At 41.3% G+C, this 14475-nt stretch overlaps 1 protein-coding gene across 3 annotated transcripts in view; it reads right to left on the reverse strand.

Annotated features, from left to right (window-relative positions):
- Positions 1–2307: 2307 nt before the first annotated feature.
- Positions 2308–14475, reverse strand: part of SNAP25 (synaptosome associated protein 25) — a 67330-nt gene continuing 55162 nt past the window's right edge. For 2 of the 3 annotated variants that reach the window (XM_039359440.1, XM_039359441.1), the window contains exons 5-8: positions 13565–13682; positions 8791–8916; positions 4479–4623; positions 2308–3861 (exon numbers count right to left, since the gene is read on the reverse strand). In XM_039359440.1, the coding sequence (XP_039215374.1) occupies positions 3793–3861; positions 4479–4623; positions 8791–8916; positions 13565–13682 (458 nt within the window). In that variant the 3' untranslated portion in view covers positions 2308–3792. Of the gene's footprint in view, positions 3862–4478; positions 4624–8790; positions 8917–13564; positions 13683–13829; positions 13948–14475 lie in introns of all 3 variants that reach the window. The other variant, XM_039359442.1, reaches the window with a different exon arrangement.

Below are 14475 nucleotides of genomic sequence, written 5' to 3' on the forward strand. Positions count from 1 at the left end.
ATGTGAGGAAGCATTTCTAGAAGTTAGAGGAAAGGGAAATTATTGTTTGTGTGCAGCTTGGCCACAGTTCATCTTGAAAGTCCCCCATAGAGGCACATCAGTCTGTCCTGACAAAATACTTTGGAGGGCTGTTCGTTTGCCTTGATGAAGATGGTGCTGCTCCAACTCGTTTGGCTGTTCTACTTTGCCAGCATTGCTGCTTTTGCTGACTGAAGCAATATTAATGCTCCTCGTCAATAAAGAAAAATGTGGCTCCACTTTGGCTCACAGTTTCACCCTGAGGCAGCATTTTGATGTTCAAGCCTGGATGACATGAAATTGTCCTTCAATGTTCTGCCCAAAACACCACCACCACCTTTCTTCTTCTTCTTGTGCCATATCCGTTATTGGACGTTCGCGATCATGTTGGCGATCCTGTTTTTATCAGCAGCTGCACAAAAAAGTGCTGCTGATAATCCCCCATGATGATAAGGACATCATTTTGGGGTGTTGATTCTATAAGGTGCTATAGGGCTTCATAGAACCGGTCAATTTCATCCTCTTCAGCACCAGTGGTTGGGACATAGATTTGGACTACTGTGATATTGAATGGTTTGCCTTGGATTTGAACTGAGATCATTCTGTCATTTTGGGGATTGTATCCCAGTATTGCTTTTCTACTCTTTTATTGACTATGAAGGCTAATCCATTTCTTCTGAGGGATTCTTGCCCACAGTAGTATACCTGATGGTCATCTGAGTTAAATTCACCACCACCACCACCACCACCACCACCTTCTCCTTATTCTTGATACTATATTGTGTCTATATTCTCCTAGCATTTTATGACACTATTCCCCTCCCCCAGGCCACATCCAGCCCTTTCTCTGCCCTTGCCCAGCCTGTGAGGTGTTAATTGGAAAGTAGAAATCAGATGTAAATAAGTGTACATCATGCACACAATACAACTACATCTTGTTTATTTTGAAGGCGATTGCTATTTTTTTTCAAGTTACATATGTGAGTGTGTGTGTGTGATTCTCCGTACCTTCATACCTCTGTTGGTTAAGCCCTCCACAACAGTCCCAGTTTCTTAGGTGACCCCCTTGGGAAAATTAATTGCCCAGCCTTGCCCTGGTAGCTCAAGATAACATGAGGTCTCCCTTTATTTTTTCTGCAGAGTAATATTCACATGAAATAGGGGTGAGCCAAAAGGCAGTGCTTGTCCCAGAATAACTCACTCGTTCTGTGACTGAATAGAGAACGAAACTTGGATTTCTCCAGTCCTGTTTAAAGCAGGAGATATCTGAATCAAAGTAAAATCTTCCCCAGCCCCCCCCCCCAAGGGAGGGTATATTTGTGTGTAACAAAAGGGTGTATATGGAGGAGAAGAGAGGGAGAAGAATGCAACAGCTGATTCTTCCTTCTGTTACATTTTGATGCATATTATTAACCCCACTCCTCGTCACACGTGGAAAGCATTGTCCATTTGCACCCCAAGGAACTAAGTCTTTTTCTTTGCTAAAAGTGACAGGGAAGGCATGGAGTCAATCGGAACAGCTAGTACAGTGATGGCGAACCTTTTAGAGACCGAGTGCCCAAAAACTGGCTCCGCCCCTGCTCCACCCACTGCCCCATCCCCGCTCTGCCCCACCCTGCCTGCCCGCAGGGCCACTCACCCTCTCCAGGGCCTGCCGCAGATCACCAAGGCAGCCCAGCAGCACCATGGCAGCCACGCCTTCTGCCCGCGCCCTGCAGCATCAACTGTGCGTGTTGGGGCGTGAGAGCAGAGTCTTCTCTACGCTGCCTGGCTGCCATGTCCTTGGCTGCACTGTTCCGCATGGACCACGCTCAGGGGCGACTCCCCTCCAGGGAGGCTGCTGAGAGGAGGGGGTCACGGGCGGAGACAAGGCTGGGGCAACAACTGTTCCCCTGTGTTGCTACATCATAATATATTTGCCCCTTCCATCTACTTTTGAGGGCTAAATGAAATATTCTCTTAATATTATCTTAATTTTTTATTTTCATCTTGCAAGGATTGGAATGCCTTTCTTTTGACTCCATCTGACCCATGTCCTACCCTACTCTGGGTGACATACACCAATAAAATTAAACAACATCTCTCTAGTCAAGGAATCTGTTTTCCTGAGTGGGAGTTTTGCTTTTAAAACTATTTATACTGTGTAGGGAAACCCAAACATTTATTTTGTGAGATTTTTCAAAGGAATCACTTCGCCCTCCTTTGCATGGCACACAATTTCCATCAAGCAGAAAAATAACCAGATAGGAGTGACACAGACTGATGGATGAAAAAAAAGGGCTTATCAAGTCAGAGGGTTATAGTTTTTAATATTTTTAACCTAGCTACAAAATGTCAATCACATCACAAACTGACAGGAGACAGAAGGAATTTCATATTACATGCGGCAACTATATTTAATCTCACAGTTTTATCTAGAATTCATTCATGTCAATTATTTTTTATTTTGTTTTATTTTAAAATCAATAACAGCTACTAAACATCGCCGTGATTTTGGTATGCATAGCTCTAGATAAGCAACAGAGAACTGTATTAATAACAAACCACATGGGGGAGGGGAGAAAAAAGAAGAAAAGAAATCTGTGTTTGTGTGTGTTTTTGTGTGTGTGCGTGCACGCAAAAGCGTGTGTGAGAGAGAAAGAGAAAGAGCTAGAAAGATACAGCCTTATAAAAATTACATTTCTTTGCAACATTTCATATGATAGCCATCCCTCCCCCTGAAAAAAGACAATTTTTGAAAGCAGCAGACAAACTCTATATATTACACTTATATCTTATTTGCTGATGCTTTTTTGTTGTTGTGTTTCAGCCAAATGTTTTATTTGCTGGCAATGATGAAACGATAAGTGCCAGATCCAATTATTTGATCTTAAAATGAGATAAACGGAAAAAAAAAACCAACAAAAAAAGAGGAACCAACATCTTTATATGGAAAAATAAGATGGTGCTACTGCAAACTTGCTGGTATAACATAGTCCTGACAGGGTCCCAATACCAAGCATGCTAATTTTTTGTTTTCTTTTGTTGTCACTGATGTTATTACTGCCATGGAAAAGTCTCACTTAAGTTAAAGAGTCTAAAAGTCTATTTTTTTCATGCAATAAATGCATAAATCACATCACTGTTTGCTTAGTGCAATGCTTGTTATAAGTTATATAATTCCACATTGTCTTATTATGAACTTAGAACAACGGATGACAGCAATGGAGAAGTTGAGGGAACATGGGGTTCTTAAGTGCTTAAACAACCATGATGTTCAAAGAAGAGACTTCTGAAGGGGCAGCTCTGTGAAATGTTAACAGTTTTACAAGAACAATACTGTATAGTTCAAGGTTTAACAGCACGTTGAGCATTCCTACATTTTGTTTTTCATTTAGCAGAAACGTCATAATTTAAAAAATAAAAACCAAACAAACAAACCCACCAACCAAAAATGGACAGAAAATGAAAGGGGTGGACTGGAAGGGAGGGAGGGAGGGAGAAAGAAAAACCCCAACAAATAAATAGAACATAATCATGAGTTATAGCCATTAAATCAGTACTATATACATATACAACCTTAGGAAAGGAAGAGGTTTGGAAAATAAAAATAAATTTACAAGTATTATTTTTGGAAAGCTGACAACTTACACGGGACAACATTTACAGAGGGAAGGAAGAAGAGGGTCTGATATGTGCACGTATGCAAACCTAGTTGGTAAATACCATGAGAAAAAGCATGAGAATGCTGCCCTCGGGGACAGTGTGTGTAGAAGGACCGGCTCCTGGTTGCCTTTAACTGCTGCCCAGCATCTTTGTTGCACGTTGATTGGCTTCATCAATCCTGTTTTTGTTGGAAACAGCCTGAATTGGGGAAAAGAGGCATGGAGAAAAGGGGTCAAGATGGCAACGTTGTCGAGAAAGTTGCACTAGAGTAATGGATATCTGGGGAGGGGTTGTGTGTCCGTTGCCAGAATTGTGTGACAGTCTAATGCAGACTATATTAATACTGAGTAGTAGTTCAAGAATCTGTCCCAGGTTCCCACACCAATACCATTCCTGTTATGCTCATCTGTCTTCTTTACGAATATTTATTTCAATGATGATTGAAATAAATAAAAATATTTCAGATGATTGAAATAATAAAACAATAGCTTTAATCCTGGCCTCATTGGAAATTGAGGGGTCCTTGGTGCTCTCTGAGCTTGCTTGTTTTCTTGCATAGGTTTCATTACCCAAACTAGGTAACATCATCAATGCTAGTCCTGGTATGATGTTACCTAGTTAGGGTGATGAAACGTCTGTAAGAATACAAGCAAGTTCAGAGAGCACCAAGGATCCCTCATGTTCAACCCTGAGTTACAAATGTTCTCCTTTATCATTGGAAGTTATTAGAAAAAATATATTATGAACAGTTTGAACCAGAAAACCTCCTGGACCAACCATGAGTGTTGATGCCAGTGGCAGCTCATCTCTTTTACCTTCTCCATGATCCTGTCCATTTGGCGGTTCTGTGTATCAATCTCATTGCCCATATCTAGAGCCATGTGACGGAGGTTTCCAATGATGCCACCGACCTGTTCCAGGTTTTCATCCATCTCACCTTCTCGGGCATCATTTGTTACCCTGTGGAAGGATGAAAATTAAAACCGGACTGAACCGTATTATCCAAGGCGTGGATGTTTATCCAAAGTTATGCTTATTTATTCACATAAAGGAACACTATTTGATGGCCATATCTAACATTTTCTAGGCTTGTATATAAAAACAAACATTGAGCAAAATAAAGGATATAATCTTCCACAAGTTGAATCTTGTGTCAGAATACTGCTCTATATGCATAGGCATACCTTTAAAGCTAATTATAGAAGTCACAGAAGTACCAGCAGGATGTCAGGACACAATAAGCGGGAATACTCAGACACATTGTCATTCCTTTCTGCACATACTTAGTGAACATTATCACTGCAGTTTGCATATTGGTTCATTCTAGAGGGGTTTTTTTTTTTAACAACTTTATGTATTTAGCAAATGGAGTGACATTACATGCAGAGAGTTTCCTGGTGCCTCACATGATTTTTTTTTCCTGAAGGAAAAGATGATGGACCTGGATAAAACCACCATCAAGCCATATGTTCTACTCAATGCCAGAATCCTAATTAAAATATCTGAACAGATGGCTGCCTAGCCTTTGCTTGAACATATCCAGTGAGGGGAAGTTATTCAACTGGGGAAATGGTTCAATTGCCAACCTTCTTTTAATGTGAAGAAGTTTTATCCAATAGTCCACTAGAATTTGCTTTCCTGTAATGCAAATCCATTATTTTATATTCAATACTTCCGAAACAATACAGAATAGTTCTTGACTTTCTTCTATGCAATGTCTTTTCAAACATGGGAAGATGCTATTTTATTCCTCTTTTCCTGGTTCTGTATATTCTTCAAAGAACTTGATAATAACAAAGAACTTGATGATGCAATAGCTGGAATAGGATCTGACTGCCACAAAAGAAAAGGGAATTTTACTTTCCATTATTTGGAAATGATACTTCTGTTGATGTTCAGAAGTTTAAAACTGCATTTTTTTCTAACTATACTGCACTCCTGCTTCCTATTTAGATGTTTCGCAATTTTGCCCCCAATAGAATGATTTCCGCTTGATTAAGAACATTCACATTTGCCCTTGTTAAATATCATTCTGTTATTTTCCACCTATTTCTCTGTCATGTGAACAAGGTTTTGCACTTTACTTCCAGCTTCTAGGAAATTTGCTGTCTCACTCAATTTTGTGTCATCTGTAAATTTGAGAATCTTCTCTTTCTCACCCAAGTCATTAATAAAAATAATGAAGAGAACACTGTAGGATCTTCAAATGCATCTGTTGGCAGTTCATTTGATCCTCATTTGATGTATTTATTTGTCATGCCATCCAGCTCATAGTTAATTAGTGTGCTACAGTGGACTTTGTGTAATGCTTTGGTTTGTACCAAATTATTCAGTACATTCCAGTAATGATATTAAGAAAGTCACCTGATTCCAAAAAGTAAGAAAAAGTGAATATGCATTTTAGTATTTATTATATTGTTTTCAATATGTTTACAAATCTCTCTTTATGATCTGCTATGTGGTTTTCCCAAAGCATTTGCTAGACCAGTGGTGGCGAACCTATGGCACGCGTGCCAGAGGCGGCACTCAGAACCCTCTCTGTTGGCACGCATGCCACCGCCGCCGGCAGCAGGTCTATCAGGCTGCCACTGCCGCCCAGAGCAAGAGCCCCACCCAGCACAAAGGAGGTGAAGCAGCCGACTAGCAAGCTCAAGTAGAGGTGGTAGAGCAGAGGTCACCACCATTGTTGATTGGTGGACTGGAAGAAAAGAGAGGGGAAGCATTTTACATGCATGCATGGGGCTGCGAGCATGCACGTGCCATAAATGGGGTGGGCTAGTCCCTGCGTGATACTAGCCCTGCCCCATTCTTGTGTGGTGCAGTGCCTTGTATCTGCACCCCACGGTATGACAGTGGCCGTTTTTGCACCTTGCAGCACAGTGGCCCATTTTTGCACCCCTGGTTTTTGCATGCCAGAAGGCAGCACTCAGAGGCACCTCCCTGCCCCCCCCCCTGAGGACACCATAATGCTGATGGGGCCCTGGCACTTTGCGATAAATAAGTGGGTTTTGGGTTGCAGTTTGGGCACTCGGTCTCTAAAAGGTTCGCCATCACTGTGCTAGATTGTGAGGTCTGGAGTTTCTCAAACCACTCTTTCCCCCTTTTTGGAGATTGGGGTGTTATCCGTTCTCTTCCAGCAGTTCCTGAGTTCTCCAAAATTTTCCAGAAATAATATGAAGAGGCTCAACATGGATATCAATATTTTTTTCTCACTTCCCTAGAATACAATTTATTCAGCCCTGGAGATTTATATGAATAACTGTTCCTTAGGAACTATTACTACCTTGTGATAAGATGGGCAGTAAATAAACAAATGAAGAAACAAACAAATTTTACTAATATTCCCACTATTGAGATAAAGTGCTATCCATCACCCTTGAGCTGGTACCAAACAATGCCAGGATAACACTCTTCCCATCAACGTTCCCTAGCCTACCTCAGTTATATCTATTTGAGAAAACACCTCACAGTAGGGAAGGCTGACTTTCACATTTTACCTGGGGGTGGGGGTCTCAAGGTTGACTTGTTTGCTCACCTTCTTATACCCTATCTGGACAACTACCAAACTGAAATTATGTGAAACAGAAACATGGACAGATAACAGGTATGGGAGGAATTTGTTTCCTATATAATCATTGATTTCATTTATTAAACTTATATACCACCCACCTTGCCAAAGGCGACTCTAGGAGATTTACAATCATTATGAAAAAAAAAACCCTCAGAAAATTAAGTGCAAATGGAGAAGGTCAATGTTGGAGAGAAACAGCTGGCTAGTGGCAAAGGCTGACTAGAGACCAGAAGGGGAGAGCGGTTATCCATGACTACAAAACACACTACTGTTCATGCCTACAAGAGGTCATCTGCCCTTGCCTTTAAGCTAATGTGTGACAAAGGCAGATTTTACACAACTTGATAACCTAGGATAGTGTTGGCTTAGGAGGGAAAATCTACTTGTACACTTAAGAATGTTTGTTCCGTGAGCTAAGGATGAACTATTCATGGCTGGATGCAAAAATTAACAATTCCAGGGAGAAGACTGAAATGGTTGGAGTATGATAGTGTCATGATTAACTGCAAATAGAGCCAGGCAGGGCCCAAGTTTTCACTGGTTTCAAACTTCAGTCTTTTCCCTTCATCCTGTTGCTGGCAATTGCTCAATCGAATAATGTCTAGTTGAAGGGGACTATGCCAGAATAGGAACTGAGTTTCTCTTCCTTTTTGGGTCATTTGTTAGTGTTATTATCTATTACAAAAGATGGAAGATCTTTGGTTGCCTTGTCATTCTCATTCCTACTAAATCCCTTGGCTTTAGGATACACTGCTAAAAAGTTTCTGGCTTTCAAATATCTACCAATTTGGGTAAGGGGTGGAGGGGGAAGTCTCCCAGTTGATGCTAATGTTCAGAACTCCTCCTAAGTCGGGGTGTTAAACTCAATTTCATTGAGGGCCACATCAGCATTGCAGTTGTCCTTGGGGGGGTAGGTGTGGCCAGGATGGGTAGTTGTGGCCAAGATGGACGTGACCTACTGGGTGGGTGTGGCCTACTGCCTGCTGAAACCCCTCCCCCAGAGCCCATCAAGCTGGATATGTGAAGTAGGCAAGGACCATTTGCTGGCCACTTCCAGGCAATGGTGCATTTCTTCATTCTTCACAAAGGGTGACACGTCCCCAGTGCATGCCCAGGCGGTGGGGCCAACATGGCAGGGGCCGGTCCCTTGCTGTTTCCAGATGGCCTTATGGAGCTGAATGTGTTTCAGTATATATGGCCACCACAAAATTGTACATTGGCTCCCGGGCCAGGGCCAAGGCAGTGGGGGCCATTCCCTCATTGTTTCCAGGATGGTTTTGCGGGCCACATGAAACCATGTTGCGGGCTGCATCTGGCCCCCAGGCCTTGTATTTGACATGTCTGTCCTAAGTACTCAAGAGAATGTCAATGGAAATTTCTGGTATAGCTTGACTAATGTATTTTGGCTCTACAAACAGGGAATAAACAACACTAACACTCTCCATAGGACCATCTGGAGGCATTTCTTCTTTATGCCAGTAACAGGAAAGAAGAAAAGGAAGGCTGCATTTTTAAAAGGGAAAAAAAAGGAAGAATAAAATCTTCAAAATCCTCACTTGCGAATAAATCCACCACTGATGGCCATCTGTTCTCGTTCATCCACAACACGGGCAGGCTGGCTAGCTACAACTCCATCTTGATTGTTGCCCCAGGCTTTTTTGTAAGCATCACTTGATTTAAGCCTATGCAAAAACAGGAGGTGAGTAACAATGCAGCAAGAGAAGGGAGAGCCAATTGCAAAACACCTTATTATTTGTCCGAGCTAAGAGCTGAGTCAAGCAAATGGATTGTTTTTGACAAAAGGGGGCATTCTGGTATACCGATATATCATAAAGCGGAACAAAAGCATTTCCTTTCTTTTTATTTGCGGCCACAACTCTAATGCTTGCAAATTTCATTTCCAATAGTGTCAATCATCATGGCCAAGTTGGTGGCTTTTGGAGGGGGGGGGACTTGCTTGATTAACACAAGAATAAACAAACACGACCTAGGGAATGTTCAGCTATTGTTCATGACACATGTATATTTGGACACCAAACGGAGGGACTGCACTTCTAGACAGACATGAAAACAGAACTGCAAAGGGAAGTGTGTACATCACATCACGGTGAGACATTGTCTTAGATTTTTTTAAAAAAAACAAACTAAGATGAAACAAAAAACAGACTTGGCCACCTTTTTAAGCACAGCGGCCAAGGCTCCTTTCTCGATCACGGGGCACAAAGAACTTTCACATCCAACAATTTTTTCCAATATGATACTAGAAGAACAGAGATTCACAGAGGCTTCTTTGCCATAAGGCGTGATGGGTCAATTTGGCAAGATATTTTAATAATATATCGGTACTTGGAGAGAGTAACTAGAGATCTAGAGTTGATGTACAAACCTTTATCCACAGAGACAGAAAGTAAAATCAGGCCATATTGGGATGGGTGCAGGGAAATAAAGAAAGAATACAAGCATGTGTAGCGGTTGAGCCTCAGAAAGGGAAATTCCTCTACGTGTGTATATATAAAGAGATATTTCATGCACCAGATACAGGCATGAATAAGAAGTGAGGAGCATTCTCAAGAAAGCACAGCTGCCCCCATGCTCCAACATTCTCTTAACGCACTAGCAGTTATACAGCCTACACAGCAAGTGGGATGCAGGCAAAAATGGATCTTCTGTTATGGTGAGAATCTAAAACATTAGGTCCTGGAAAGTAACTTAGTGAGATGCTGTCTAAAGTTAAATATGCAGTTTTTCAGAGGAACCATCTTTGACTGAGCCGCCACAGAATAATTAAAATCTAGGCATACCAGTGATAACAGGCAATACAGTATTAATGTGTGCAGCAGCCTGGCATATTTTAATGGTAGAAGAATTTGGAGATTACAACTTGAAATTACGCTCAAACTCGATGGGTTGTAGGGCCATCTAAACCAAGGGTTCTCAACCTTTTTAATGCCGCGACCCCCAACCGGTCGTAAGTTGAGGACTACTCCACCGGTCGTAAGTCAAGGATTACTCAACTGGTGCAGCACCGTTTGCAGAATGGGACTTTTGGCGGGCTCAGCAGGGCAGAGGCAGCCTGGACAATTCCTATTGGCTTTTGAAAGCCAATAGAATTAGACTCTATTCAAGAGAGTCTATTCTATTGGCTTTCAAAAGCCAATAGAATAAAAGGGAGTAGCACAGCTAAGGAAAAGGGGAAAAAATAGCGGACTGCATTGTTTGGCGACCCCCGTGAAATGGTCATTCGACCCCAAATGGGGTCCCGACCCACAGGGATCTAAACTGTATCAGTTTCAGCAAAGCTATTCCTTAAGTTTGCACGTGAAAACATGCTCTCCTCCAGAACAGAAAATGTCCTTCAATGTTAATAAACCTCTAATATGTGCCCAAACTGGCACTATTTAAAAGCTTTCTAAAGACAGTGAACACATCTGTTCAAACATTCATTTGGCTTCTTATTTCAAGCAGGGCTGGTTGCTGACATGTTTCACTGCACAGATGTTGCTTTGAAAATCAATTGCTTTTGGTCAGAAATCAATTGAATTTCTTTGAAACGTGTACATGAGTAGAATTTCATTGCAGAGCTCCAATCCTGTGCATGCCAACAAGATGTGCTCCTAGGGGAAACGCATACAATAATAACAACTCCGCCTTTAAAGTGCTCTAATAGCTTTTAGTGTTGATGTATAAGACGAGGCTGTTAAATTGGATTAAACGCACAGCAGTATGAGTGGAGTGCTATTTGGAAAACGTGGTATGCACCATACACAATAATATTTGCAGGGGAAAAAATTCAGATTGGCCATGAACAGTATGTCATCCTCTAGAAATTGTTGGGCTGCAACTCCTTTTGTGCATCATAGGTGTTCTTAACCAAAGCGGATAGGAGGAGGCATTCAGGCATTGCTAGAGAGGCACACATTTGCCCACTTCTGCTTGAGCTGCTGATTCACTACACCTTTTCTCTTCGCGTCACCATTTGACTAACCAGTTCTGGGTCTAGTATTCCATGGCCCAGTCAGGGTTTTTGTTATTTGATAAGCACAGGTTGGTCTGAAATTCAAATCTTGAGAAAGTATATAAACTTAATGAGAGCCAGTATGGTGAAGTGGTTGAGGCATCAGGCTAGAAACTGGAAGATTGTGACCAGTGGTGAGATTCAAATATGTGAATAAACAATTCTCTGTGTGGATGCCACTTCCGGAAGTCAATTCTGGGCCCGGGCAACAAAAATTTAGCTACCGGTTCTGCCGAACTGGTTCGAACTGGCTAAATCCCACCACTGATTGTGACTTCTAGTTCCACCAAGGGCACAAAGCCAGCTGGTTGATCTTAAGCCTGTCACTTTTTCTCGGCCCTAGGAAAGAGGCAATGGCAAATCAATTCTGGGGGGAAAAAATTGCGAAGAAAACTGCCGAGGGACTTTTCCAGGCAGTTCTCGAGAGTCAGATATGATTGAACGGAAGAAAAAAAAATACATAGACTTTATATCTATTGCGGTCAGCAGTAGGCTCATCTTGTTAGAATTTTCTGAGAACTCTTGCTACTCCCATTCAAATCATTGCCTTTCAATGACACCGTTGAGCCCCAATGTTCCACTGCAGTCTTCTTACTTGGGATGGCCTTGAGTGTTTAAGGGAAGCCAATCCTCAGTGGGGAAAGTCTAAATCAAACTGCCAGCACTGAATCATTGGGTCTGAAAGGGTATATGTGTAGAATAGCTGCACAAGTTTAGATTTCTCTCTTTATTCTTTAAGACAGTGTTTCTCGACCTTGGCAACTTTCAGAGGAGTGGACTTCAACTCCCAGAATTCTCCAGCCAGCTGTGCCAGCTGGAGAATTCTGGGAGTTGAAATCCATCCCTCTTAAAGTTACCAAGATTGAAAGATACTGCTTTAAGACATCTGACTGGTTTATAAAGCTTTAAACAGGATTACCTGGAAGGGCAGATTCCATCTTGCTGGATAAATATAAGAAACATAGCAGCCCCCCAATATTTTTAATTAAAGAAAACCTTCCCAACCTGTCTACATATCACAAAACAACCTGAATACTGAATGGAGCAATTTAATTATTAGAATTATTACTCATTCCAGATGTCCGAGCAAATGATCAAAGTCTGGATTATAAATCAAAAGCTATAGTACATTGCAAGGCCATATGCATGCTCACATGCAAACGGACACTCACCATTCTATGCCTGTTTTAATATTTATAAATGTTTTAATGTTTTAAGGTTAATGCTTTAATCATTGAATAATTCACTCCACACTAAATCTCTTATTTCTCTAAGCACTCATTCTTTCTTCTCTACGTTCCCTCTTTAAAGCTGATACATCGTTTTTTTTATGCTGCATTTTCATTTCATGGCAGTAATATGGAAGCAGATCTAATATATTATAACATTTCTTTCTTGGTGTTACGCTACATAGTGGAGAACTGCTATGAGAAAAACGGATCCAGGTTTTTTTTCTTCTGACAATATTTTACATTCCCATAGTTTGGGATCAAACAAGGAAAACAAGATGTATCTCCAAATCTTTTCTTTTTTGTATTTCATCCAAATAATCATTTTATGAATCGTACTCCTTTAAAGGCTATTCAGAGGAAGAAAAGTTTACATAAGGTCATAATTTTTGGAAATTTAAATCATTTAATGCTGCATAATACACACTATAAAATGTTGAAATTGTCATCATTGAAAAGTGCTTACAGCAAAGGTTTTACAATGGTATGCCTGATTTTAATGCATCTACTATAATCCTGCTGTTGTCTACACCAGTGGTTCCCAACCTGTAAATATACAAGCCACTGTTGAACTCTGAGATGGCAGTAAGTAGTTCACACAACCAAACTTCTCCTCTTGTCCAACACGTTACAGCAGTGGCTCACCATGGAGGGAAAGTGACATGTGAACTGCCACTGCCTCTTCTATACTGGGACTGATGTGAAGCCATGTGCCACTCGGTCAGCATTCGCATTTCCAGGAAACAGCAGCGAGACGTGTCTTGGGAATAAATGGTGAGACAGATGGCTGCCCACTGCATTGATTCCTTGGAAGTTGGAAATTTGAAAGCTGATAGCCAGAGTCGTGGGTAGCCAAAGGGGGGTTTTAGAGACAGGGCCAAAGTGGTTTGTTAGTCAGAAAGCTTGGGAACCTCTGGTCTACACTATGAGATGAATGCATTAGAACTAGAAGTGTTCTCTCTGCATGCCACATGCTCATCCTGCCCAGGTGCCGTAAGCAAGGATGAGCGTCACAAGGCTCTGTTGAGATCAGCCTTGGGTGCTCTAAAAATCAGGCAGGCAGGCAGGCAGGCAGGCAGCACCTACTTGTTACAAGGACAGGCACAAAGACCACAGAATTTTCCTAGGTCCGTCAAATTCTTTTCTGCTTCTTTCATGTCCTTATTGATTTGGTCCATTCCCTCTTCGATGCGTTCCAGTTGTTCTGATTAAACACAAGCATTTTATCCCCACAGTATGAAGCAGATGGAAAGGGACAAAGAAAAAAAAAGACAAAGAAAAAAAAACTTCAGACATTCACTCATGACAAAGAACTGGACAGTACAGAGCGGCGCTGGCACCAAGTACCTACTTGTTACAAGGACATATGAAAAGGCCACAGCATTTCCCTAAATCTTTTAAATTTTTCTCGGCCTCCTTCATGTCTTGGTTGATATGGTTCATGCCTTCTTCAACACGATCGAGTTGTTCTGGTCAGGACAAAGGGATGACAGTATGGAATGAATTGATTTTTTTTTAGTTGTGGCTGTTTGTCTTCAACAGAAAATGAAAAAAAAATGATGTATGGGGAAACAGAATTATTATGATAGCATCTCAATGCATTGACTGCAGCTGATGCATTGAAGCAAAAAATGGAAGCAACCCTAGAGGCTAGAAACACCAGTCCCTTTTGCTAAGATGAGGAAACACACAAACATCCATATACAAAAGAAAGAAATGGAGAAGTGCTTGATGTCTGCTAATTAGAACAAAAACGTGGGGAAAAAATGGAGGTGCTGTCAAATACCTCAGAATCCAGAAACATAATACAATACATCCAGTTACTAAGACATCAATGACATCCATTGATGAATGGAAAGAAAAGAAATGGGATTATTACCTTGTAATGCATTTGTGTACATTAATAACAGTTTTAAATGATTGCCTTCCATGGACATATCTACAATACTTCCACTTACAAATGTCTTTGAGCTTGATGATGGTTGAAAATGTAATTG

The sequence above is a fragment of the Crotalus tigris genome, unplaced genomic scaffold (genome assembly GCF_016545835.1).
Source record: "Crotalus tigris isolate CLP2741 ecotype Arizona unplaced genomic scaffold, ASM1654583v1 scf7180000019070.2622420, whole genome shotgun sequence".
In the NCBI taxonomy this organism is placed as follows: domain Eukaryota; kingdom Metazoa; phylum Chordata; class Lepidosauria; order Squamata; family Viperidae; genus Crotalus; species Crotalus tigris.